General features: G+C 34.9%; 1 protein-coding gene across 1 annotated transcript in view; it reads right to left on the reverse strand.

The window, feature by feature from the left end:
* x16 (x16 splicing factor) overlaps positions 1–17272 on the reverse strand; it is a 28287-nt gene extending 11015 nt beyond the window's left edge. Inside the window, exons 1-2 of the mRNA XM_073968215.1 lie at positions 17053–17272; positions 16370–16851 (exon numbers count right to left, since the gene is read on the reverse strand). Of these exons, the coding sequence (XP_073824316.1) occupies positions 16370–16851; positions 17053–17055 (485 nt within the window). The 5' untranslated portion in view covers positions 17056–17272. The remainder of the gene's footprint in view (positions 1–16369; positions 16852–17052) is intronic.
* Positions 17273–24575: the final 7303 nt, after the last annotated feature.

The following is a 24575-nucleotide window of genomic DNA, read 5'->3' on the forward strand; positions in this document are numbered from 1 at the left end:
TGTATGTAAACTTTTGTCCCCATCATTTTTTGGTGTTTGTAAAATTTACCGTTATATGTATTATGGATTATACTTATGTTGTTTCAAATATTGTTTATTAGTGAGAAGAAATAAAACTGCATACTTGGAATTTCATAAAAATCATTACTTATCATAAAACCCGAGATTTATGGGGTGTATGTAAACTTTTGTCCCTGACTGTATATGCAGTTGGGGCCAGCTAATTAGGGACAATAAATTCAGTTTAATAGATTACTCGATTTCATTTAAAAATGTGAAGATTTTGATGAAATACAGTTTGCATATAAGGTATTGGTATAAGCGCTGTCGAGTGATGTCAAAACGTAAGGAGATTCCCCATACATGGGTGAAATACAAACACTTTTCTAAAAATTGTCCATGGCCAGCTTATTGAGGACATTAGTAGTAAAATTAACTTTAAGGTTAATTGATGCATATTTTTCTACAATAATTGCTCGTATTAGTTAGTTTATAGTGTATTAAACTGATTTCATACTTTACCGCCACCGAAAGTCCTTTAAGGGACCGAAGTATTACTATATTCCCTAATAATGTGCTTTAGGCCTTATTTTCCGTTAATACACCAAAAATATGCATATTTTTTGGAACTTTATAACAAAAATTATATTTTTAGTAACCCCAGACATCATTCCGAACAATACACTACAAGTACCGCTACGTACTGGGTGTCCATTTATCCTTAAATTACTTATTAACCGGTTTGGTTTAGTAATTAGGGTGAATATCCTATTTGAAGGATGTGTTATGAGGCATTTCTAAGGCAACAAAACATGGTAATCTGGAAAGAAGGCCGAGCAAATTTCGAACTGGGTTGCCCATTCTTTTTTATTCTTTTTTCAGGAGCAAGCAAGGTAAGCAAGCAAGGCAGCTTATGTACCCAGGCCTTAACAGCCTGTTCATGTATGTCGACCGAAAGGTTTTTTGCGCTTCGGAAGTGGAAAAAAATCATTTTCTGTTCATGTAAACGTCTTCGAAACGAAAATCTATGCGACCGACAAGACATACGAAATAACACGTAAACGTACACTTTTCTTTTAAATTTAGGTTTATGTATTTCAAAAGGACTGTCTCTTATAGAAAGAGAATGTCAAAATCACTCACTTGCTTTGTAGCTGCCGAGTAGAACGTGAACTCGCGAATAACCCCGAAAATCTTAAAACAAATTTATGCAACACATTCTTGAAACAAAATAAAAATTTTATAGACACGTTTTAATGGCGGTTTCATTCATTATTTTGAAGAAATCAATAAAATAAAATAATTCAAAATACCGACACATTTTATTTTTCAAACAAAACTAATCACACATCCCAGCCAGCATTTTTTGAAAATTATAATCAAATTCGAGTCTTTTTTGATCCGACTGCACTATTAAAAAGCTGGAATATGAGCTCATTTTCTGATCATAAATGACTCCTTTGTCAGGAGGAAAACGTAACCTAAGGCGACTCTTCTAAACAAATAAAAAATGAGTCTTCCTCTGCATTAGTTTCGAGTCATTTTATAATCATGTTAATAATCGTTTATGAGTCTTTAGGGAGTCATTTATGAGTCTTTTTATTAGATGAAATAAATTAAAAGAATTTTCTTTTTATTCTTTTTTGTTTTTTGTTTCTTCCCTTTGTTTTGTTGTCTTTTCTGCTTTGTTAATTTGTTAATTATCCTTTATGTTGCGCGGTGGTTAGTATACTGCTTCTTCATTTCACTTAGCAAAACCTGAACATGTGTTGTATTTGTCTATACTCTTAATATTATACGTTACATTTATATTAAAGTTTTGTAGAAAGTGTGTATGAGAATTATTTACAATCAAACAAAATAAAACAAAACAATCAGTTTTTAATCACCTAACTGTTCAAAATATGAGCTGAAGATACATAATTATAATCACTTTTCAAACACCTGAATGACCCTTTTTTGATTAATCATTTTTCAATCTTCATGAAGATCAAAATGTGACAATAAATAACGAAAAAGTAGTCACATTTTAAACGCCTCAATGATTAATTTGTGATTTCTACGCATTTGTTGTTGTATTTTAAATTGAACTATTTTTAATCATTACAGGGAGTCACTTCCGAGTCCCTTTCTGATCATACAAGCGACTTAATCAGTTTTTGATCACCAAAGGGACTCTAAAAAGACTCCGCAATGTGATTTTTGAAAAAGCAATCTTCCAAATGCTAGCTGGGATATTCCAATGTTTGTATGTATATGTGGATGTTGTTTTCATTTCTCAATTGGCTCTCATTTATGGAACATAGTTGTACAAATTTACATTCGAATTAGTATAGTATTTCCTTTCGTACAGGTTTCCGTGCGACATACATGAACAGGCGGTAAAATAACGGATGAGGAAAAAAACAAATTTTTATGAAAAAAGTATAATAAAACTGAAAGTAAAAGATAGACTGACGGTGGTGTTAAGATGTTTTGATTTGTTTACAATATTCACAAAAAAGTCGTTCACACTTCGTTGTAAAAATCCTAGTACCATGGCACAATAATACAGGTACAATGGCAAAACAACAGATTATCACATTAGTTGTCAAAATGCATTATTGTGAATAAAATTACATACAAAAGGTAAACAAGCAATTCACAGTAATGCGTTATTTTGACGTTAGGTGCGGTAAATGGCCCGAATATTGTTATCGATGTAACACCTTCTTATTCCGCCATGCCTAGGTACATATACAGGAGTTGTACATCACCATGAATGAATACCGCTATTTAAAATACAAAACTATTCAGCATTTATGAAAAAAAAAAAAAAATGAATGAAAAGTGCGTAGATAAATATAGAAGATACATTTGAAGGAAAGTCTATTGCTTTAATGTATATTTTATGTGTTTTCGGTTCAAATTTTCGTGAAAACAAGGAAACAAAAATGAAGGAAATTTTCTGTTAATTACGAATGGTGTCGTGGAAACGGGATAATACGTGTAAGTCAACAACGTAATTGAAACGCTCGTGTGAACATGACATTATAAAGTTTCGTTGGCTTATGCTAGGTTTACATTTACGAAATCCACTCGATTTCAACTGTTAATTCCACTCCTTAAACGTCAAATGAAATACAATGAATTTCAGATGAGATTTCATTTGACGTATACGACGAATTGACTGTTGAAATCCACTTGATTTCGTTGATATAAACTTACTATTATGCATTTCCACGCATTTGGCCTAAAAAATAATTTTTTTGTAATTTTTGATGAAAAATGAGGAGAAGCTATGAAGTAATGAAGAATTTTCTAAAAAATGAAAGAACATAATTGTAATTAAAATAATGAATACGAAGTCCATACAAAATAAATTAAATGCATTTGTTCACGTTTTTGAGTGATTTAGTGTGCTGAAATCCATAAAATGAGGGCCTGCCGTGAATAGCGGCCGCATACCGTGCACATTTATGGAGGTTCCTTAAAACGACAGATGTGAAAAATTTTGGTTTTGTATTGGAATTAAAATATTACGATTATATAATAACACTTGGACTGTATACAAACTAGAGTTATGACAATCTAGTTCAATAGAACCATTTAGGTCACTACGCAGTTCCAGTCGTCTTCACCGTTTGTATGAAAATAATGCGTTTACGTATTTTTACACGTTATTTTGACATTACTCATACTGTTTGGAACTAGGACAGTGAACTAGGATCTAGATTGCCCAACTCTAATACAGACCCTGTCTTACCATTACCAACTTAATAATTTGTTACATTATGCTTCGTAGGGCCTTAATCGCCAGTAAGTTTGAGAATATCGTCGGTGTCATGCTTAAGTGTTCCATACGCCATTTGCCTGATTCGAGAAAAACTCAAGTTAATGTTTAAGGCCATACAGGATACAAATGGTGCAATAATCCAATACTTTAAGAGCTCAGTTCTACTTAACTAAACTCACAGTATATATCAGTAGTTTATTTTAGTCAGATATCTGTGATAGTCTAGAAGTTATGACAAATTTTTATAATTGCAAAAAGTTGCTGAATTGTTCCATGGAATCTTTTTTTCATGTTTTTGGCAGTTTGTGTCACATGGAACACGTTTTGTCACTTTTCAACCAAAACACTTTTTATCAATCGTGTTCCACCTCCCTTATATGAAGTGCTACTGTGGAGTTGAAAAATCAGGACTTTAAATGAAACATTTATTTTTCTAATATAAATACAATAAGGACCATTATTATAGGTTTCCTCAGCATTTATTTAAGGGATTGCCTCCACTTATCACTATTTTTTTGTGGTAAAAATTTCGATCGGACAAAACGGATTGATATTTTGCATTTCTAAGGTAACATAAAACATTTAAACGCGTTTTTCTTATAATATCATTTTTGTAGTCGGTGTCCACACTAGCTTCAAGTCGAATAAACGTTTTTGCGTATATTTTTGTGGACTTACATCAAATTTTTTTCTTTAAACTAATAATTTTTTGTTGATTGATAAATTTTCGTTTTCATATAACAATACAATATTCAAAAATATTTGGATTTAGAAACTATTATTCTTCAGTTTTTAATCCAAGTCCTTTAAAACAATTTGTTCCATACGCCACACTTTTCCGTAACTTGGCAAAAATTAGCAATTTCTTGTTCCAAACGCCATCATTTTTGGTGGGGAACAATTCGTTTTTGTCTCTTTTTGTTCCATACGCCAAACGACATGGATATGGAACTAAAAAGTTCAAAGTTGTTTTGTTCCATACGCCAAGCTTTATGGATATGGAACAAAACGACAAGATTTTTTGGGTCACAAAGCGGATATGGAACATACTGGCATCTGAATATCTCAGAAACTATAAGAAATAGAGAAAAACCGACCAAAAAATCTGAAAGAGCATGGTTCAAAAACTTCTAAAGTACCTTTATCTCAAAATGTCAAAAATGGCGTATGGAACACTTAAGCATGACACCGACGATATGTCAAGAGGGGCTTCCGTATACAGTCCAAGTGTTTTAATATAATCGCAATATTTTTCTAAGGTTAATTCCGATACAAAACTAACATTTTTCACTTCTGTCGTTATAAGGAACCTTCATAAATGGGCCCGGTATGGGGCGTTAATCACAGCAGGTCCTCGTTTTATGGACTTCAGCAGACTAAATTGGATTAAAAACTTCTGTTCCTATTCATTATGTAACTTTTCTAACTTTATAAATTGATGTATTCAGTCTTAAAGATATCCTTAACTAATAAAAATCTGGATATGACACAAAAATAATGTAAAAGGTCATAATTTTGAACCTTATTTATATAGCGACGGAGTGAGTTGCAATTTTGTTTTGTCTTGCTAAAATATGGGATATTTCTTTTAAGTACGCTATTAAAAGTGGACCACCGTTATAAGGTACAAAAACTAATTGTGGGTGTTTTCTTCGGAGTATGAAAAACATTATAATGCTGAAAAACTGAACAAAAACTTGGTTTTTACAAATATTATAGCGCTAAAACTAAATTGTATGTGTCAGTTGCAAATGTTTTGTCCGATACTGTATGTATATGAAATTGCTTTTAGAGTATGGTATGCAAAGCAAATAAATAAAAATAAAAAATATATTCCTATATGGCATATAATCATGCATGTTACATTCATATAAATTCAGGGATTTATTAGGAATGTAGTAAGAGCATTTTCTCAATCAAAAATTAAGAGATTGGCTTGTAAGAATTCACTTCAAAGTTTTCGGCATTTTTAAAAGTGGCGATTGCAGGAAATATATACGTTTGTATACGTTTTAGAGAAAAACATAATAAAAAAAAGATTTTTAAGGGAACCATAAATATAATTTTCACATAAAGTTTTGTTTTCTCGCAAAAAACAAAAAATCGGCGCTAATGGGTACTTAAACACGATATGTTTTATACATCTGGGTTGTAACTTTTTGTATACAAAATGTATATGCAAAGTGACAACACATACATACATATGTAAAATAACATTGTGTAAGGTACCCATAAGTGGGTTAAATATTATGCATTTTCGTTTACTTTTTCAGCAAAATCTATTTACCAAGTCACGTAAGTAGCACAACAACAACTCTATTTTAACCGAAAATTCTTCAATATGCTAAAATGTTTGTTTACGTCTTCATACAATTTATTCACAATAACAAAAAATTTGGCAGAATCAAACCACGACGCTGGCGTTTTACGCCACCTTATACTTTCATCATGCTTTTTCAGTACCTTTATGTCCGTGTTTAGACACACACATTTCTCGGGAAAGTAAATTCAGTTTTTAGGCAATAGGGGGTAGGAAAGAGTATAGAGGAGCTCTTTCCTCTCCGCTCTCTCCCAAAAAAACTAAATTTACTTTCCCGAGAAATTTGTGTGTCTAAACACAGACTAAGTAAACGCCAAAACTCAATTATTTCTTCGCTGTTTTTTCGCTTTCCGAAGCCAAATTATAGAGGAAAACGACGGCGGAATTGCAAAGTAAATTCATTGTGCAACAAAATTCATTTTTTTTTCAAAAAGATGGGAAAACCCGAGTATATTATGAAAGTAGAGATACAAATATGAGACACGTGTATCGGCGTTAATAAAGTGTTACGTCGGGAAGTAACCTAAGTAGGCGGGGCAAGTTACGCGCATTTTTAGTTTTTTTTTTTCTCGAAATATACGAGTTAAGATATCTCGGAATCCTTGCATTTTAGGTATATAGTGTCTTTGGTAACTTTACTCAGGAGAATGTTAAAAACATTAAACCTCATGCGTTCTCAAAAGGTTCTTTTTGGTCCTTTTTTCGAAAATCTTTTAAAAACACCTTTAAAATGTGATCATATCTGATCAAAATATTCAAAATTGTTCGTCATAGAATGTTACTATAGATCTCTGAATGTACCAAATCTTGTAAATCTTATCTAATCGCCCGGAAACTTTAAAAACTAAAAACACGTTTTTGGGTTAAAGTCGTACTTCATCTGAGTTTTTTTAGAAGTGAGAGATGACATCAAAGACAAAAATACTCTCCAAATTTCAGATTTCACTATAAGTCACAAAAGAAAAGTATGCATTCTCTATCTTGAATTGTGGGAGAATATTGGTCTTTTTGTGGGAAAAATCTCCTCAGCAAACAGTGTGGGTCAAGGGACAATCGGAAGCTTCAAATTCAATTACCGTAAATTTCTCGTCCAAAATCGCTTGGCTACAAACAGCAGACATGATTGCTCCAAGACTTTTGGGTCTACTCCGTATTGCAACAAGCGTCGAGTGGCGTTGCCAGTTGCAATTCTTACAGTACGGATGGCAATAGTTTCCTGATGCTGCCAAATTCTGTTGCCATAAAGTTCATTTTCGGGCGACCACAAATTAGTAGTCGCCGTGCATGTTCACAAGTAAATAAAAACGAAAAATTGAAATGTACTTTGGCTTTCCTTTTTCACTTGCAAATAATTTCAGATCATCAAGCTTAACTCTAAACGAGAAAATTAACAAAAATCATTAAAAAATGATCTTCGCCATAAAAAGGCAAAATTTCAAAAAATAAAAAAACAGGCTGAGCCCGGCTGGGATTTGAACCCACGTCCTTGAAAAACATATCAAAAAATGTTGTCATGGCGTGTTAGCGTTCAAAGCCAACTCATAACTTCAAAGTCAGCGCAAAAAGCGTTTGTCATGAAGAATACATTTCTGTGGCCAAGTATCCGCGCTAATGTACAAAAACACATTTGCATTTGAAAAACGATAAGTTCTAGGACAGAGAAGCCATTGCATAGTCGATACGTCCGAAGATTTGCTTTACCACCAATGAAACCAGGTAACGTAATTTGGTGACTATGTGGGTTCGAGTCCTTGGCTTTCCTTTTTCACTTGCAAATAATTTCAGATCATCAAGCTTAACTCTAAACGAGAAAATTAACAAAAATCATTAAAAAATGATCTTCGCCATAAAAAGGCAAAATTTCAAAAAATAAAAAACAGGCTGAGCCCGGCTGGGATTTGAACCCACGTCCTTGAAAAACATATCAAAAAATGTTGTCATGGCGTGTTAGCGTTCAAAGCCAACTCATAACTTCAAAGTCAGCGCAAAAAGCGTTTGTCATGAAGAATACATTTCTGTGGCCAAGTATCCGCGCTAATGTACAAAAACACATTTGCATTTGAAAAACGATAAGTTCTAGGACAGAGAAGCCATTGCATAGTCGATACGTCCGAAGATTTGCTTTACCACCAATGAAACCAGGTAACGTAATTTGGTGACTATGTGGGTTCGAGTCCTTGGCTTTCCTTTTTCACTTGCAAATAATTTCAGATCATCAAGCTTAACTCTAAACGAGAAAATTAACAAAAATCATTAAAAAATGATCTTCGCCATAAAAAGGCAAAATTTCAAAAAATAAAAAAACAGGCTGAGCCCGGCTGGGATTTGAACCCACGTCCTTGAAAAACATATCAAAAAATGTTGTCATGGCGTGTTAGCGTTCAAAGCCAACTCATAACTTCAAAGTCAGCGCAAAAAGCGTTTGTCATGAAGAATACATTTCTGTGGCCAAGTATCCGCGCTAATGTACAAAAACACATTTGCATTTGAAAAACGATAAGTTCTAGGACAGAGAAGCCATTGCATAGTCGATACGTCCGAAGATTTGCTTTACCACCAATGAAACCAGGTAACGTAATTTGGTGACTATGTGGGTTCGAGTCCTTGGCTTTCCTTTTTCACTTGCAAATAATTTCAGATCATCAAGCTTAACTCTAAACGAGAAAATTAACAATGTACGTAACATTTGTATTTATTTTAAATTACTGGGTGTTTCAATATTCATAATGGCAAAAATTACTTAAAAAAGCAATTTGAAATGCTGGTTGAAAAAATAGAAGCCCATAGGCGAAACTACAGCCACTGTTAAAGATGTGTAGAAGGATGTTGCGGAGCATTTAACCGAGGTTAAAGTCATTGCCATGGAATCTTTGAAAACTTCCTTCTGCCAAAAAATCGTAAAGGTGCACACACTCTAAGGAGTGGTTGAATGGCTGTTGAACTATGGATTTTTAATGTCGTTTTTAATGCCTCTACTATATAAAGAACAGCCGAAAATAGACGTTAAACCATAGGTGACCAAGAAGAGAACGACTAAAACGAGAATGTATTGCAGAAAACGCAATTATTGCAAATGTATTAGTAAACTGTTTAGTCAAACAAGCTGTTGAACAACAACAAATCGAAACATTTGTTCTCTCTTTCTTGGCAATCGTGTCGTATGTGTGCAAATTTCCGAAGAACATCGGCACCGCCGTGCCAAGCGTGAACACATTGGCTTTAAACATAAAAAGTAAACAATTATTTTAATGAATGTTGGAAACAAAACATATACCTACTCACAATACTGATGACAGTTCTAAACTCGATAAACATCTTCTTATAGATGCTACGTTAAGTATATCTTCTCTATCATCAAAAAAATAATTAAACTGAGCTTATCATTCAAAAAAATATATACCCTTTGTTTACAATTTGTTCTGATATTTTTTCCCAGTTATTCAAATCAAAACAAAAAAACGTAGTCGATGACTCATTATCGGCAACTGTAATCGGTCGCTTCACGTAATATAAATTTTAAATTTGGTCGCAGAGACAACGAGCAACGCCACTCGACGCTGGTCGCAATACGGAATGGACCCATTTGAATATCAAACAGCTTTATGGACAGCGGCTATATCTTGGGACAATGTGACACATCAAGTTTTAGGTAATGTTTAGAACAACCTGCTGACGAAAGTGCAAATTATACTGTTGTTATACAATTAGACATTGTAATAACACATGGATGTTCAATTATTGACCTTTCAAAGATGAGGGAATGTGATAACATAATACATATCCAAAGTAAAGAATATGAGACTTATGTACATTTTAAAGAATCGGACAAAAGAAACTCAACAGACGTAGACACCCCACATTAGCTCAAGATATAGAATCATGCAGTGTTCTATTTACATTTACCAACAATAAGAAATATAATTGTTACCACAAAAAATCGTAGAAGGAACAAGGGAGATTTCTCTGTTATCATTGAGTGTACGCCGATTCATCTTAGCTCAATGAGATGGGACCTATTTTTTATCGCCAAGTCTGAACGGCGTGACCAGCAATATTAGTCAATTAATTTCAGATCCTGCATATATACCAATTTATATAAAATCATAAAAAACTGTATGGTATTGATTGAAATCAATAAAAACAATCAAATCAACAAAAATAACGAATAATGTCCCTACATACACATGTGGGGCGTCCTATCGTCGATGACATATGTGATAGGTTAAATGTCTACATAGCTGACCTAGTGCAGTTCCTCCGTCTGAGGAATATGAAAATATCCGCCGCTAAATCCACTGCCACACTGTTGAAATGATGCTCCCACTGTTTTTGTAACTAATTTTTGTTTGTACGTCTATATTCGTAATAATTTAGGCATCCATAGCTCAGCCCCCAGATAACATACAATCCTAATTCTTCGTAGACACGCTCCCTATACAGTTAAGAATTCCTTATTTAAAAATCAGCCGTCTACATTTGCGCGAAGGCGAGTAAATCGATCTATAAAATTTGACAATTCGTGTGAAAAGAATTATCCCAAAATATTGGGTGTAACTAGGCGTTTACAACACAGACAGTACTGGCAGGACAATAGTAAAGTTACAAACCATTTTCATCAATACATTCATACTTTTCTCTATACATATTTAAAAATTTATAAATGTATTTGTGAAAAAAAGGTTTGTATTTTTGCTATTGTCTTGCCAATACTGGCATTTGTAAACGCCGGGTAACGTTCGATAGCATGTTTAAGTCGTCCGCGCAAACCACAGATATACGCGATAAGATCAGAAGTAGAAACAAGGTCCTCAAGTCGCTGGCCGGCACACAGTGGGAAGAAATACCGATTGACTTCAAGGAAACACTAGTACAATATTGAACTAGAGTGTTGACTGTACTCAACGGTATATGTAATAATTAGAAATAGTTAGAATAACGGTACATTTAAAATTGATATTTTCTTTTTTAGGTGTAAAATTGCGATAGACGTGTGAGTTCTGTGAATATATTATTGCGGAAATAAATTAAATAGTTTTGTAACCCATAAGTTATTTTAATTTAGTTGTTTCGGGTAAATAAATGTAAGGCCCAGTATGGAAATTAGTTGAGTTTTGCTTTAATTTTTTATTTTGTTATGTATCTTGTCTAGAATAATGTCTTAAATTTTTTCCTGCGACTTTCTGCGACTTTTGGTTTTATAGGGAACTAAGCTTTTTTAAGTTTGGTTCAAATAAAACTTCCATTATGGGAAACATTTTGACAAATAAGGTCAAACATCACTTATCACTTAGAATTGATAGCAGATAAGAAATTACAAAACGACAAGTCATTCCTACGATTCCAACGATACGTGTGGAAGTAGGAAAATTAAGGCAGTGATGCGTCTCCAAACAAACTGTTAAATACAAGTTTTTATTACCAAAAAGTGTAGAATGGGGTGATTTTGAAATCTTATTACACCCTCCGCCATAAATTATGTATATTGAAATCAGATTTCAGCCATTTCGTTTCCATGATGTGGGTGAAATTTTAAAAATACCGAAAATCGGGCGGTACCGTTCTACGGGGGCTACATCAAAAAGTGGACCTGTACCGACAATTCTCTGTCGGAATATTTTATACCCCCAAAAAAGACTAAATGCCAAATTTCAGGCATTTCAGTTGGATAATGCGGCTAAAATCTTTAAAATTACCAAAATCGGGCGGTACCTTCCAGTGGGGGCTATATCAAAAAGTGGACCTGTACCGACAATTCTCTGTTGGAATATTTTATACCCCCAACGAAGACTAAATGCCAATTTGGACAATGCGTCTAAAATCTTCAAAATTACCAAAATCAGGTGGTACCTTCCTATGGGGGCTATATCAAAAAGTGGACCTGTAACGACAATTCTCTGTCGGAATATTTTATATCCCCAACAAAGATTAAGTACCAAATTTCAGCCATTTTAGTTGGATAATGCGGCTAAAATCATCAAAATTACATAAATCGGGAGGTACCGCCCTATGGGAGTTATATCAAAAAAATATATAAATAATACAAATCGGCCAAATATATCAATAAATGAAGTAAAATTGTCAATCTAAAGCTATTGTTATCATAATTATGGATAAAAATACAATAGCGGTATTCACTCATGGTGGTAGAAACAGTTAAATCTGGTAAAAACAGTTGCAACTTTGGTGGATTTGTGCCGGATTTAAAATAAACCCAGCCATTAGAGGGTTTAATTTTTGAATGGCAAATCTGGTCAGATTTGAGCAGATTAAGCAAATAAATCCTCATGAAGTGGGTTAACCCGGCAAAAAGCAGTACTGTAACCGTGCTATTACTTGCAAGGCAGGTCACACGTAGTTTTATTTGAGGATTGTCATTCCAAATCAATAAATGTACCATCAGATGTTCCTCAAGGGAGTCATCTGGGCCCTGCCTTATTTTTATTATTTGTAAATGATTTACCGTTGTCAATAAAAAATTCTGAACTATTTATGTATGCAGATGATGTCAAAATTTTTATAACACACAAATATTTACAATTACTGCAGGAGGAATCTGTGGATTCCTTTGTTGGTCTAGGTGTCCTATTGGACCCCAAACTAGATTTCAAAAATCACATTATAACAATGGTTAATAAAGCAAATGGAGTTTTATGATTCATTAAAGGTTGGGCAAAGGAATTTTCTGATCCCTATGTCACCAAGCAATTATTTGTCTCACTTGTCAGACCTATACTTGAATATGGTTCTGTTGTATGGGATCACTATTATACGAAATATTCCGATAAAATTGAATCTGTGCAAAAACAATTCCCTTTTGGTAAAAAAAAATTTTGGTAAAAAAAAAAATTTTGGTAAAAAAAATATTTTGGAAAATGTTGTTATTGCACGGGTAAATTGGAAAAAAATATGTTGGTAAAAAAAAATTTTGGTAACAAAAATATTTTGGAAAATGTTGTTGTTGCACGTGTAAATTGGAAAAAATATTTTTGTAAAAAAATATTTTGGAAAATGTTGTTGTTGCACGGGTAAAATGGAAAAAAAATTTTGGTAAAAAAATATTTTGGAAAATGTTGTTGTTGCACGTGTAAATTGAAAAAAAATATTTTGGTAAAAACATATTTTGGAAAATGTTGTTGTTGCACGAGTAAATTGGAAAAAAATATTTTGGTAAAAAAATATTTTGGAAAATGTTGTTGTTGCACGTGTAAACTGGAAAAAAATATTTTGGAAAATGTTGTTGCACGTGTTACAACTCTTGTATATGTACTAGAGCTTTATACAACGAAGTTTGAACGTCTTTTTGTAAATATTGTAAACAAATCAAACATCTTAACGTCGTCGTAAGTTTATCTTTTAGTGTCAGTTGTATTACACTTTTTTCATAAAAATTTGTTTTTTTTTTCTTTGCCTCCATTCTTTTATTCTTTTTATTTTTCCCATTTGTCTACCACAAAACAAAACTCCGACATAAAATAAAACTTACAACAAATTAACGGCAAAACAATCAGCTTTGGTCCAAAGGTATAAAAGAGAACCTCTAGATCAACGATCAGGCTGGCTTGGATAGCATGCACACTGACATGGTTGCACAGGCAGTACAGAAATACAGTGTGAATGCCGTACTTGGAGACCTCCCTCCATCCATCGCAGCAGAAGAATGCCAGCAGCCGAGGCAAACACGAGTGGTTGTAGCCCAGTTAAGATCCGGACGATTCAGCCGCCTCAATTCGTATTGGGCCCGAATTGATGCCACGATACCCAACACATGCCCAGCATGTGGATTGGTACCACACGACACACTGCATTTGTTTAGCTGCCCAGCTACCACTCACCTGTCTCTTGATTCTTTATGGACGCAACCAGTCCAGGTTGCAGAATTGTAGAGTCTGGACCAGAACCTGATAACTGAAATAATACACGAATGAACATATATGGGTTGCTACAACAACAACAATGTCCCCATGACTTCTTGAATTTCTATTTGTTGGTGTCTTAACTATGCCCCAATTTACATTAGGCGAGTTTACTTGCGGCAATTTTTCTCGCTCCTTTTTAAACTTGCCTCTTGCGTTTATAAAAGGCAATTCTGTTCCGACAAGTTTTGTTTTCAAAACAATGAAAATAATGTCAAATACCAAAAATATAAAATGAATTGCCGGTACGAGCAATTTTTTTCCATTCCCATTCCCCTTACGTGTCTCTTCTACAAACTGGGACTTGCCGCAAGTAAAATCGCTTAATGTAAATTGGGACTAAGGCTACGATTAAGAGTAACATACGATTTCGTACTGGTTTGGAATTTCGCTGACTTAAACGTCCCCAAGAAATAATAAAAATTAAGAGTGTCCAGCATAAGAATGCATAGAAATAGTGGGACACGTATTCTCTTAAATATTAGAAATTGTTTTTTATTTTACTATCATTTTTAATTTTCTAAAAATAATCTAGTATGAAACTTGATCTAAGAACGCATAATTTCATGACACTTTTTCCACAACTTTTTCCAATTTTTAGATTTCGTCAAAATATTTCAGTTGCACACTATTGCATTGTTCCTCGAATATGCAACTAAATGCAACAGAAATAAACACGATTCACACATGTTTGTTTTTTTACTGCGTTACTAATACGAAATTGTGACGTTTCGCATTTGTTAAGTATAACATAGAGCTAAAGCTCGAAGACATTTAAATTTATCATTCATTATTGGATTAAAAGGTCGAAAAACTTAACAAAAACATTAATAAAAACGTTATAAATATGTTACAATATCTTTGGTCTGTTCCAGAACTGCAAGAATCTACTAATTTTTAATATTTTTTACGATAACATAGAGGAAAAATGTTATCGTAGTAAAAAATAGTAGCTTCTTGCAGGTTCTGGAACAGAGCACTTGCTAAATGTACATTTTCGATAGTAAATAACTAACCAATACACTCAAAGTCAGTAGAATAGAACACCTACATTTTTGTTAATGTTAGCTTATTTATCCAAAAACGGATAAATCTACGTTTTTAATCTTGTACGGATTTAAAGTCTATGATGTTCCGTATCAAACACAGGAAAAATTATGTTTCTAGCTCTTCGCAAAATGATTTTCTGAGCAATTTTCAGATAGTGCTATGAAAAATAGGCATTTATTTTTGGTCATCAGGATAGAACAGTTATTTTATTTTCGCGAATTTTTGAGATATTAACGCCAAATATTTTTTTCAGTCGATAAAGCAAGGCTTTCTAATCATTTTTCACCAAAGAAAACCTATAAATAATTCCGCGAACACCGAAATAACAGCGTAAAAGGCTTTAAAATGACAATGAATATCAGTAAGAGTAGCGCAGTAAAGTCATATTTCTTCACAATAAGATAGAATATGACACCGACAACCTCGAAGGATACAATCGAGTGCTTCGGATGCTGATAACATGGAATATTTTCAAAATAATTATAAAAAAACGTCAAAATGTTTTATATGTTCAATAAAATGATTTTTCCACGAACAAGTCTGCCGTTTAAATGTTTGGAAATATGCTCCACATTTAGAGGAAGATAGTATGATTTGATGAATTTAGGCACTTTTAACTTTTACCCAAAAGTACAAAAAACAGCAATAAGAATGTTCATATATGTATATAGCGCATTTGGGCATTTGGAACAAGTAGAGCATAGGACCCGTATATTTATGATACATATAACACAGATATCCCTTGGGGCCCTGAGTAGAACGGTATAAATATTGTCTTGCACATGTCCATACTTCCCGAGATATGGGCGTTCAAAGTTCCACAATTACCACTGAAATTTCTCATACTTTAACAACCAACCAATAATGCAATATATGTAGTTCCTTTAAAAATTGGAAGTTTAAGAGGATGGCCGGCCTTCGGCCGATAATTTAAAGCCTTCACCTATGGACAGGGTCCAACACCGGTTACGCGGTCCCCTTTAAAAATTAGTAGTTTTCCAACATCCGCTAGCTGCAATCAAAACGTCCAGAGGTTTACAATGATACCCATATATTGCCCTGGTCGGCTGTAAAAATATGAAATATATCATTGAAATTTACTGAACTTTGGACTTATGGAAGACAAAATTCATATCGCTGTATTCAGGACTGTGGTATCATCAAGATCCGGGACCGGGCCCTAAACTCGACTTGCTTAGCATTGATTGAAATGCATATTTTATACTTTTGTGATGAATAAAACCATAGGTATGTGTATTTTAAATAGAAAATGATACTTGAACTTGTAAACTTTTAAAATTATGTACTTACCGTCTCCTACTGCGTCCATGGCGATGACAATCACGGGCATAGTGGCCACGATCGCCGCAATCATAACATTTATTCTCAGCGACACCTGCTCCACCACTTCCAACACCACCTCCATTGCGACCACCGCTTCCCATACCTCGACCACCGCTACTTCCTCCGCCACCACCATAGCGATCTGGAACCCCGCCTCCTCTACGGTCACCACCACTACGACCTGGTTTGGTGCTTTTACCCGTAGATAGCTCAACGCGTGCCCTGCGTCCACAGATTGTTCGACCATCTAAACCTCTAACTGCATCCGCCGCATCGCGAGCATCTTCAAATTCCACAAATGCAAAGCCTGGAGGCGAACGTGCTATCCAGACACTACGCAATGGACCGTAGGCACCGAATGCATATTCCAGTTCATTTTTGCGAGCACTATTTCCCAAATCACCAACATACACCTTTCGATCAGTGGGATAACGAGACATTTTCTTCGACTAAAATAAACGAAAATAGTTTAATTAACATACCAACCACATAAAAACAAGCAATATTATCATATATTGTTTTATTCTTCATCTACCAGCGCAATTTTTGTATAGCGAAAACAAGGGTTAAAAATACAACACCACACGCAAAAAATCGATTATACTTTTTTTCTTTTATTCCTTAAAACCGTCGTGAAGAATGTAGCTTACCATTTTGATAGATTTTTAAATATTCCGGCTTTATTATTTAATAAGAAGACTAGTCTTAAACTTTTTACTTAATTATTGATGTTTGTGTGTTATAAATTATTGAAACATGCTCACAAAAACGAAAAAAGTATTCAGAGAAAATGTTTTGTCCTTTTGCAACAACCAACGCGCGACGACTTATGCCAAAATACAGAGGTGCCACATTCTTCAATTCCTTTTCAGAGTTGACTTAAAAAATGCACAGCAGTTGCATTTTAGTGCTCAAGGTACATTTACAAGGTAATCGCATCAACCTAATGCTAGGTTTACATTTCCGAAATCCACTCGATTTCAACTGTCAATTCCATTGCACAAAAGTCAAACGAAATCTCATCTGAAATCGATTGGATTTCATTTGACGCTTAACCAATGGAATTGACTGTTAAAATCGAGTGGATTTCGTAAATGTAAACCAAGCATAATCATTGCACAATTACCAAGCTATTGGTTGTTCACACCAAAGTCGTATAGAAATAAAGACTTGAACAAATGCATTTTCCAAAAACATATGATAATAGATCCATAGTTTGGTTACAGATGGCTAAAGAACTTACTGGAATAGATAACAACAATGTTAATCACTTTTGTTTCCCATTTGTCGCCATAGAAAACATAAACGTCGTGTTTTGTGGCTAATGTGCATTTTACATTAGCACGAAAAACAGGTTTTATGGCTGTTTCGTCATTTATTTGCTAAAACAGGCACCATTTTGCGTCATTTACAATACAAAAATAAATGACGATAGCTGCGTGTGAGAAGAATATTTTTATTTTTTTTTTACAAAAAAGGGCATAACTCCACCTACAGTTAATTTTTCACAATTGACTTTTCCCATCTTACTAGGCGTTTACACCAGACAGTTTGTCTTCAAATACAACTCTGATTCACTAACACATACATACTGTTACGGAATTAGATTTAGCTAATCTCCGTGTAGACGTTGTTTTATTCCCCAGTACGATTTGTACCAAATAAAACAGGGTTCGTTTTAGATTACGTTTCTACAATGCTTTATTTACTTTATTACACTTATTCAGAACCGACTTTAATTACTAAGCACACAGCAAGTCTCTAGTTAGCACGCAGCTATTCTTTAACCGTTCTGTTCAGTTCAACGCTTAAAACACAACTCATTCCGTCATTGCCATTTCCCCGGTATTTATACCCCAAAGTCTCCCTGTTCTAGAGTCCTCCAGAACACATATGGCAACATCTCGAATCTGTGCAGCGAACACACAGACGCACATTCGCACTAAGCGAACAACCATACTCACATACATACAGTTGCGTTCAAAATAATAGGAGCGCCCATACAAAAAAAGAAAATTGTCAAAAAATATGGTTAAATTTACCCATTTTGGTTTATTTTGGATTCGTTTAACATTGTTGACATCCCAACAGTTAATTCATCAACAGAAATGTGGCAATATGTTTTAAATTATTTACTGTTTACACCAACATTATAAATCGTGTTTAAAGTTTTTGTTCAAAAAAATAGGAGTGTGGAAGAAAAAGGACGAGAAAAATAGTTTTAGTTGAGTTTAGGATCAAAATTGTCAATATTTTAGTTAACAGTAGTAAATCCAATAGATTTTATGAGATTTGATTGCTGTTTGAAAACAAAAGTCCTTTGGAGGTAGCCAAAAAACAGGCGATAGTCCTTGCAGACATTTTTTCCATAAATTGAGCACTTATTGGGCAACCCAATGGATTTTGTAGACAAAAGCTTTAACGATTAGATTTGTTTGATGCTATGGATGTTATCCCTTACAATATATAATGATTGGTATCCCATAATTTTGTGTATTTTGATCCTTGAGCCATGTTTAAGACAGTTTACATTAGCCCTTAAGGTAAGGATCGGCCAAATAAGCGTATCTATAAGGAATTTGTTCCCCAACCAAATAATATTTGGTAGTCCTTAGGATGCTAACCTTGTGTATGCAATCAATTTCGCTTCTATTCAAAAAATGTTTAAAACGTGAACGGTTGAAATGTACTTTGAACCATTTAGTGATAGACAGGCTGGGATTGCACTGTGGTTGGTATACGCCGTAATATATTTTTCAATATAAACTTATGTTTTTCAATCAAAAATACTTCATTTAGGTTAGTTTCATTAGAAAACTATTTATTATACGATGCAAAACCTAATAAAAATAATCTTAGGCCAACTTCAAAAGTTTGTCATTAAAGTTTCCTTCTCATCAAAGCGTTTTGAAAAATGTCTCATATGTGCCAATTATTCAAAACTGAACCATATAATGAATTCTGCGTGCAGTTAAGATGATAAGGACCTCAAAACATCACTTGATCGAGACATGAATGCCTTATCGATACGCTTGTTTTAACCGATCCTTACGTAAAGAATTAATGGAAACCGGCTTTAACTTGGCTCAAGGATCAAAATACACGAATTTCCGGGATACCGATCATTATATATTGTTCGAGATAACAGCTACAAAATCCATTGAGTTACTCAATAAGTGCTCAATTTATGGCAAAAATCGCTGCAAGGACAATCACCTGTTTTAGGCTACCCCCAAAGGACTTTTGTTTTCAAACTGCCATCAAATCTCATAAAATCTATTGGATTCACTACTGTCAACTAAAATATAGACAATTTTGATCTTAAACTCAACTAAAAATATTTTTATTGTCCGTTTTCTTCCGCACTCCTATTTTTTTGAACAACAAATTTGAAGGCGATTTATAATGTTGGTGTAAACAGTAAATAATTTAAAACAGATTGCCACATTTCTGCTGATCAATTAACTGTTGGGATGTCAACAATGTTAAACAAATTCAAAATAAACCAAAATGGGTAAGTTTAACCATGTTTATTCGACCATTCCCTTGATGTGAATGAGCACTCCTATTATTTTGAACACAGCTGTCCATGGGGGAATACAATTGGACGACAAGCACAGTAATGACGTAACAACAACAAACAAGTGCAAAGAAGTAACAAACTAAACAATAATTACATGATTATGGCAAAACAAAATAAAAGCACATTAATGAAAGGTAAAGTAACATCTAGAATAATGAAGAGAGTTCTACATGGTAGTTGTTGTTGCTTAAATAAAGTAACTGCGTAATAAAAACTTTACGTTACAATTCAAATATTTAAATTAACGGAAATTAAACTAAACTAACTTAAACCTATCAGTTACATTCGTAACATTGCCTCCCGCTTAAGCCTGTTCGTCCCGAATAGGCACAGTTCCCTCTCGGTGGTATGGGCATTGGTAACACTGCCTCCCGCTTAAGCCTGTTCCTCTTAACTAGACGCAGTTCTCGTTCCGTAGTGGTGGCAACCAATTTAGATGTACCCTCTACTGCGTCAGCTTTGGACTTTTGCTCTTCTGGACGACGTTGCTTTCTCTCCAGGAATCTTGACGTTATACCTTCTTTCTTCGTGGTCACCTTCCTAAGTGCCACCTGGTCTTCCTCGGACTTGTCCTTCCTTGCTGTACGGCCGTTTTTCGATGGACCTTTCCTCGACGTACATCTTCGCTTTTTCCTCCTCGTTGCGAGATTTTTCCACTTTCCTACGGGCCATTTGTCGGCGGCTTCCACGTTCAGCGTACGGACATCGACAGCAATCTCGCCGGATTCTGCTTTTGGGCGATGTTTGCTTTTCTCGTTGTAGCCCACACTTATCGGTATTTCCACATTGGACCAAGTCATCACACGGTGCTTTATGTCCAGGTTGATATCGAAGGCAATCATGAAGTCTACACCAAGTATAACTTCGTCCACAATATCGGCCACTATAAAATCGAAATTTACCGATTTCCTACCCATACTTAGCCTTTGGTAGGCCTTTCCATGCACCGTTGTAGTCTCGCCTGTGGCCGTCCGCAACTTAACTCCATTTAACGGCAATACCTTCCCTTTTACCAAATCCGGTCTAATAATGGACTTTGTTGCACCGGTGTCCAATGTCAAGGTACGAAATACACCATTGACGAAGCCTTTAACCGTCAAGTTGTGATTCTCCTGCTGGACTATGGCTATAGAGATAGTGGGACCATCGTTTTCATCCTCTGCCAGCGGCGCCTCGTGATTGACGGAATTCACTTTATTTGATTCACCTGATGTCTCTCTTTCCAGATTCTTGGCCACCGGTTGGTCGTCGCTTTTTAAAGGCGGTGAGGCGGATCTGGACCTTGGTCGTTGCAATTTGCATTCTCGTGCAATGTGTCCAACTTTCCGACAGTTGTAGCAAGTCCTTCTCGTTTTGCCAGCCCTTCGTTTCACTTTATCTATTACCTGCATTAGTGCATCTTTCATTAGTTCGACAACGGTCTGAGGATTGTTGTCCTCAACTTCCAGCTTCCGCACATTGCAAGCCTGAGGTTTCACCATTGTCTCTTGCTTATGTCCGCCACCGTACTTGCGTTCAAGAGCAGCCATTATATCTCCATAACTGTTTCTAGAAGCGGCGGGAATACTCTGTAATACGTCAGCAGCATCACCCTTCAATGCCATAAGGAGTGATACCGCCTTTTCGTTGTCGTTCCAAGAATCTCTAGCAGCCACTGTCTCGAACTGTAATTTGAACACATTGAAAGATGTAGAGCCGTCGAACACTGGAGGCTTAATTTTTAACGCGTTATGGATAACTCTCACTGGACCGCCTTTAATTTCCAGTTCCGACATTTTCTTTTCTATGCCCAGAATCTTCTCATCTTGAGCCAGAAATTTCTCGTCAACAGACAAAATCTTTTTATCCAACTCTTTCATTTGTACCTCCACGTTTTCTACTCTCTTTTCAATCACTATCGTGATATTCTCGAGTTTCTCGTTAATTTGTCTAGAATTCTCTTCCAACTTTTCCTCTAATTTGTCGTCGAATTTGGCAAATCTTTCCTCCAATTTTCTGGAATATTCTTCACTCTTTCTGGAATTTTCTTCCATTTTAGCATCTAATTTCTCCATCATTTTACTGGAATTTTCTTCATTCTTTCTAGACATCTCTTCTAACATCTTACTGTTGTCAGATTTCATTTCCAGCATCATCATAGCCAGCATTGATTTCAAATCGTCACCCCTGGCAGCTACCGACGAAATTTCCTCAACGCTGGATTCGCCCTTTGCCGATAACTCGACTTCCTCCTTACCGTCGAACTCATATTCATCGATGTTCATTCCACGGCGCTCGAACTCTTCCAACAAGCGTTTTTGTAGTTCGGCCTTGTTGCCAGTAGAACACAACTCCAACTTACTTAGCTCCTTCTTCAAGTCTTCCACTCGTAGATCCTTAAACTTCATTGTAGGATGATCGTAATCTCACTTCCTGACACCAATTGTTACGGAATTAGATTTAGCTAATCTCCGTGTAGACGTTGTTTTATTCCCCAGTACGATTTGTACCAAATAAAACAGGGTTCGTTTTAGATTACGTTTCTACAATGCTTTATTTACTTTATTACACTTATTCAGAACCGACTTTAATTACTAAGCACACAGCAAGTCTCTAGTTAGCACGCAGCTATTCTTTAACCGTTCTGTTCAGTTCAACGCTTAAAACACAACTCATTCCGTCATTGCCATTTCCCCGGTATTTATACCCCAAAGTCTCCCTGTTCTAGAGTCCTCCAGAACACATATGGCAACATCTCGAATCTGTGCAGCGAACACACAGACGCACATTCGCACTAAGCGAACAACCATACTCACATACATACATGGGGAATACAATTGGACGACAAGCACAGTAATGACGTAACAACAACAAACAAGTGCAAAGCAGTAACAAACTAAACAATAATTACATGATTATGGCAAAACAAAATAAAAGCACATTAATGAAAGGTAAAGTAACATCTAGAATAATAAAGAGAGTTCTACATGGTAGTTGTTGTTGCTTAAATAAAGTAACTGCGTAATAAAAACTTTACGTTACAATTCAAATATTTAAATTAACGGAAATTAAACTAAACTAACTTAAACCTATCAGTTACATTCGTAACAATACATTTGTCGTTTGTCTCTCAGCTGTCCATCATTTTTTCACAGACAGTAAGGAAGACAAATTTTTGGCATTTTTGTAAAAATAGGTGAAATAATAATTGAAATGTGTTGAAAACAAAAGAACATGGACATAAACAAAATATGTGAACGGAAAACAAAAAGAAATCGACGATTTTCATTCAAAATGTTAAAACTGTTTTTGCAGTTGTCAGGACGCCTACGTCACACAGGCAAGTTGTGGGATTTTGACAATCAATACATGAAGTCAACTGTCCTGTCATTTGTAAACGCAGGGTTAGTATATTTACATCTTTGTTCACACCATGGCACAATTGCCCAGGTAGTGGCAATATATAATATATAATATTTTGAATATGTTATGTCAAAACTTTCTGTATGTTGTTGGAGAAATTACAACAAAAATAATTTTTTTTATAAAGGGATTTGACTTTTCATTTTCGGTCAGCTGGTGTGATACCACTACCTGGTAGTTCTGCCATGGTTCACACGTTGAAATATTGTTGCAAGCAACTACTTTTCTTTATCGGTGTTTCAAAAATAAGTAGTGATGAAGAAAATAAATGTACGGAAAATATTTTTATAGCTCATTTAGACTAATCCAGAACAAATCTCGTTGCATTTAGATATAACTTTGGAGGATTTAAATGGCAGTCAGCTGATTTTTGCTCATAGCACAATTACCAAGGTAGATGCATCAGCCCATCTGATGTAAGCTTCGTTCCCGTACTTTTTAATAGTAAAACTCGTAAAAGAGAGAAATAGAGAAAAATTGTTGTCACAAAAAAGTTTTTTCAAAAAGTTCGGGAACGGAAAAATGGAAAATACGTCAAAAAACTGGAACAAATGTCAAAGTCGGCGTATCAGCCAATCAGACGCCGGCAACCATGTTACTATTTTTTTACTCGCCCAAATTTGTCGTGTAAAAAGTTTTTAAAGAGAGCGTCATTCAGCGCCATTTTTGTTTAAAGAGAAGTGAACATTTTACAACTTTTTTGTGTACGGGAACGCTTTTTCGAGTAAAATGTGTAAAAGTCGTAAAAATTGTAAAAACTTTTTAGTTCTGGAACACAGCTGTAATTTGAAACGTCAAAGGAATTTGTTGTAAATTACATTCTTCTCAAAAACCATACTGCAAATTACAAATTTATTGTTTAATGCCCCGGTTACACTTAACCGGATTAACCCAGTGGGTTTGGGTTTCAAATGTCAATTCCATAGCGCAAACGTCAAATAAATCCTCTCGAAGTGGGTTAACCCGACAAAAAACTCTAGTGTAACCGTACTATCACAGTTTATACAGTTGGACACTAATAGCACGGTTACACTACAGCTTTTTGCCGGGTTAACCCACTTCATGAGGATTTATTGCTTAATCTGGTCAAATCTGACCAGATTTGCCATACAAAAATTAAATCCTCTCACGACTGGGTTTATTTTAAATCCGGCACAAATCCACCAAAAATACAGTGTTGTATTCGGT

The sequence above is a fragment of the Musca autumnalis genome, unplaced genomic scaffold (genome assembly GCF_047663935.1).
Source record: "Musca autumnalis isolate F117 unplaced genomic scaffold, ASM4766393v1 scaffold_2, whole genome shotgun sequence".
NCBI classification, from domain to species: Eukaryota; Metazoa; Arthropoda; class Insecta; order Diptera; family Muscidae; genus Musca; species Musca autumnalis.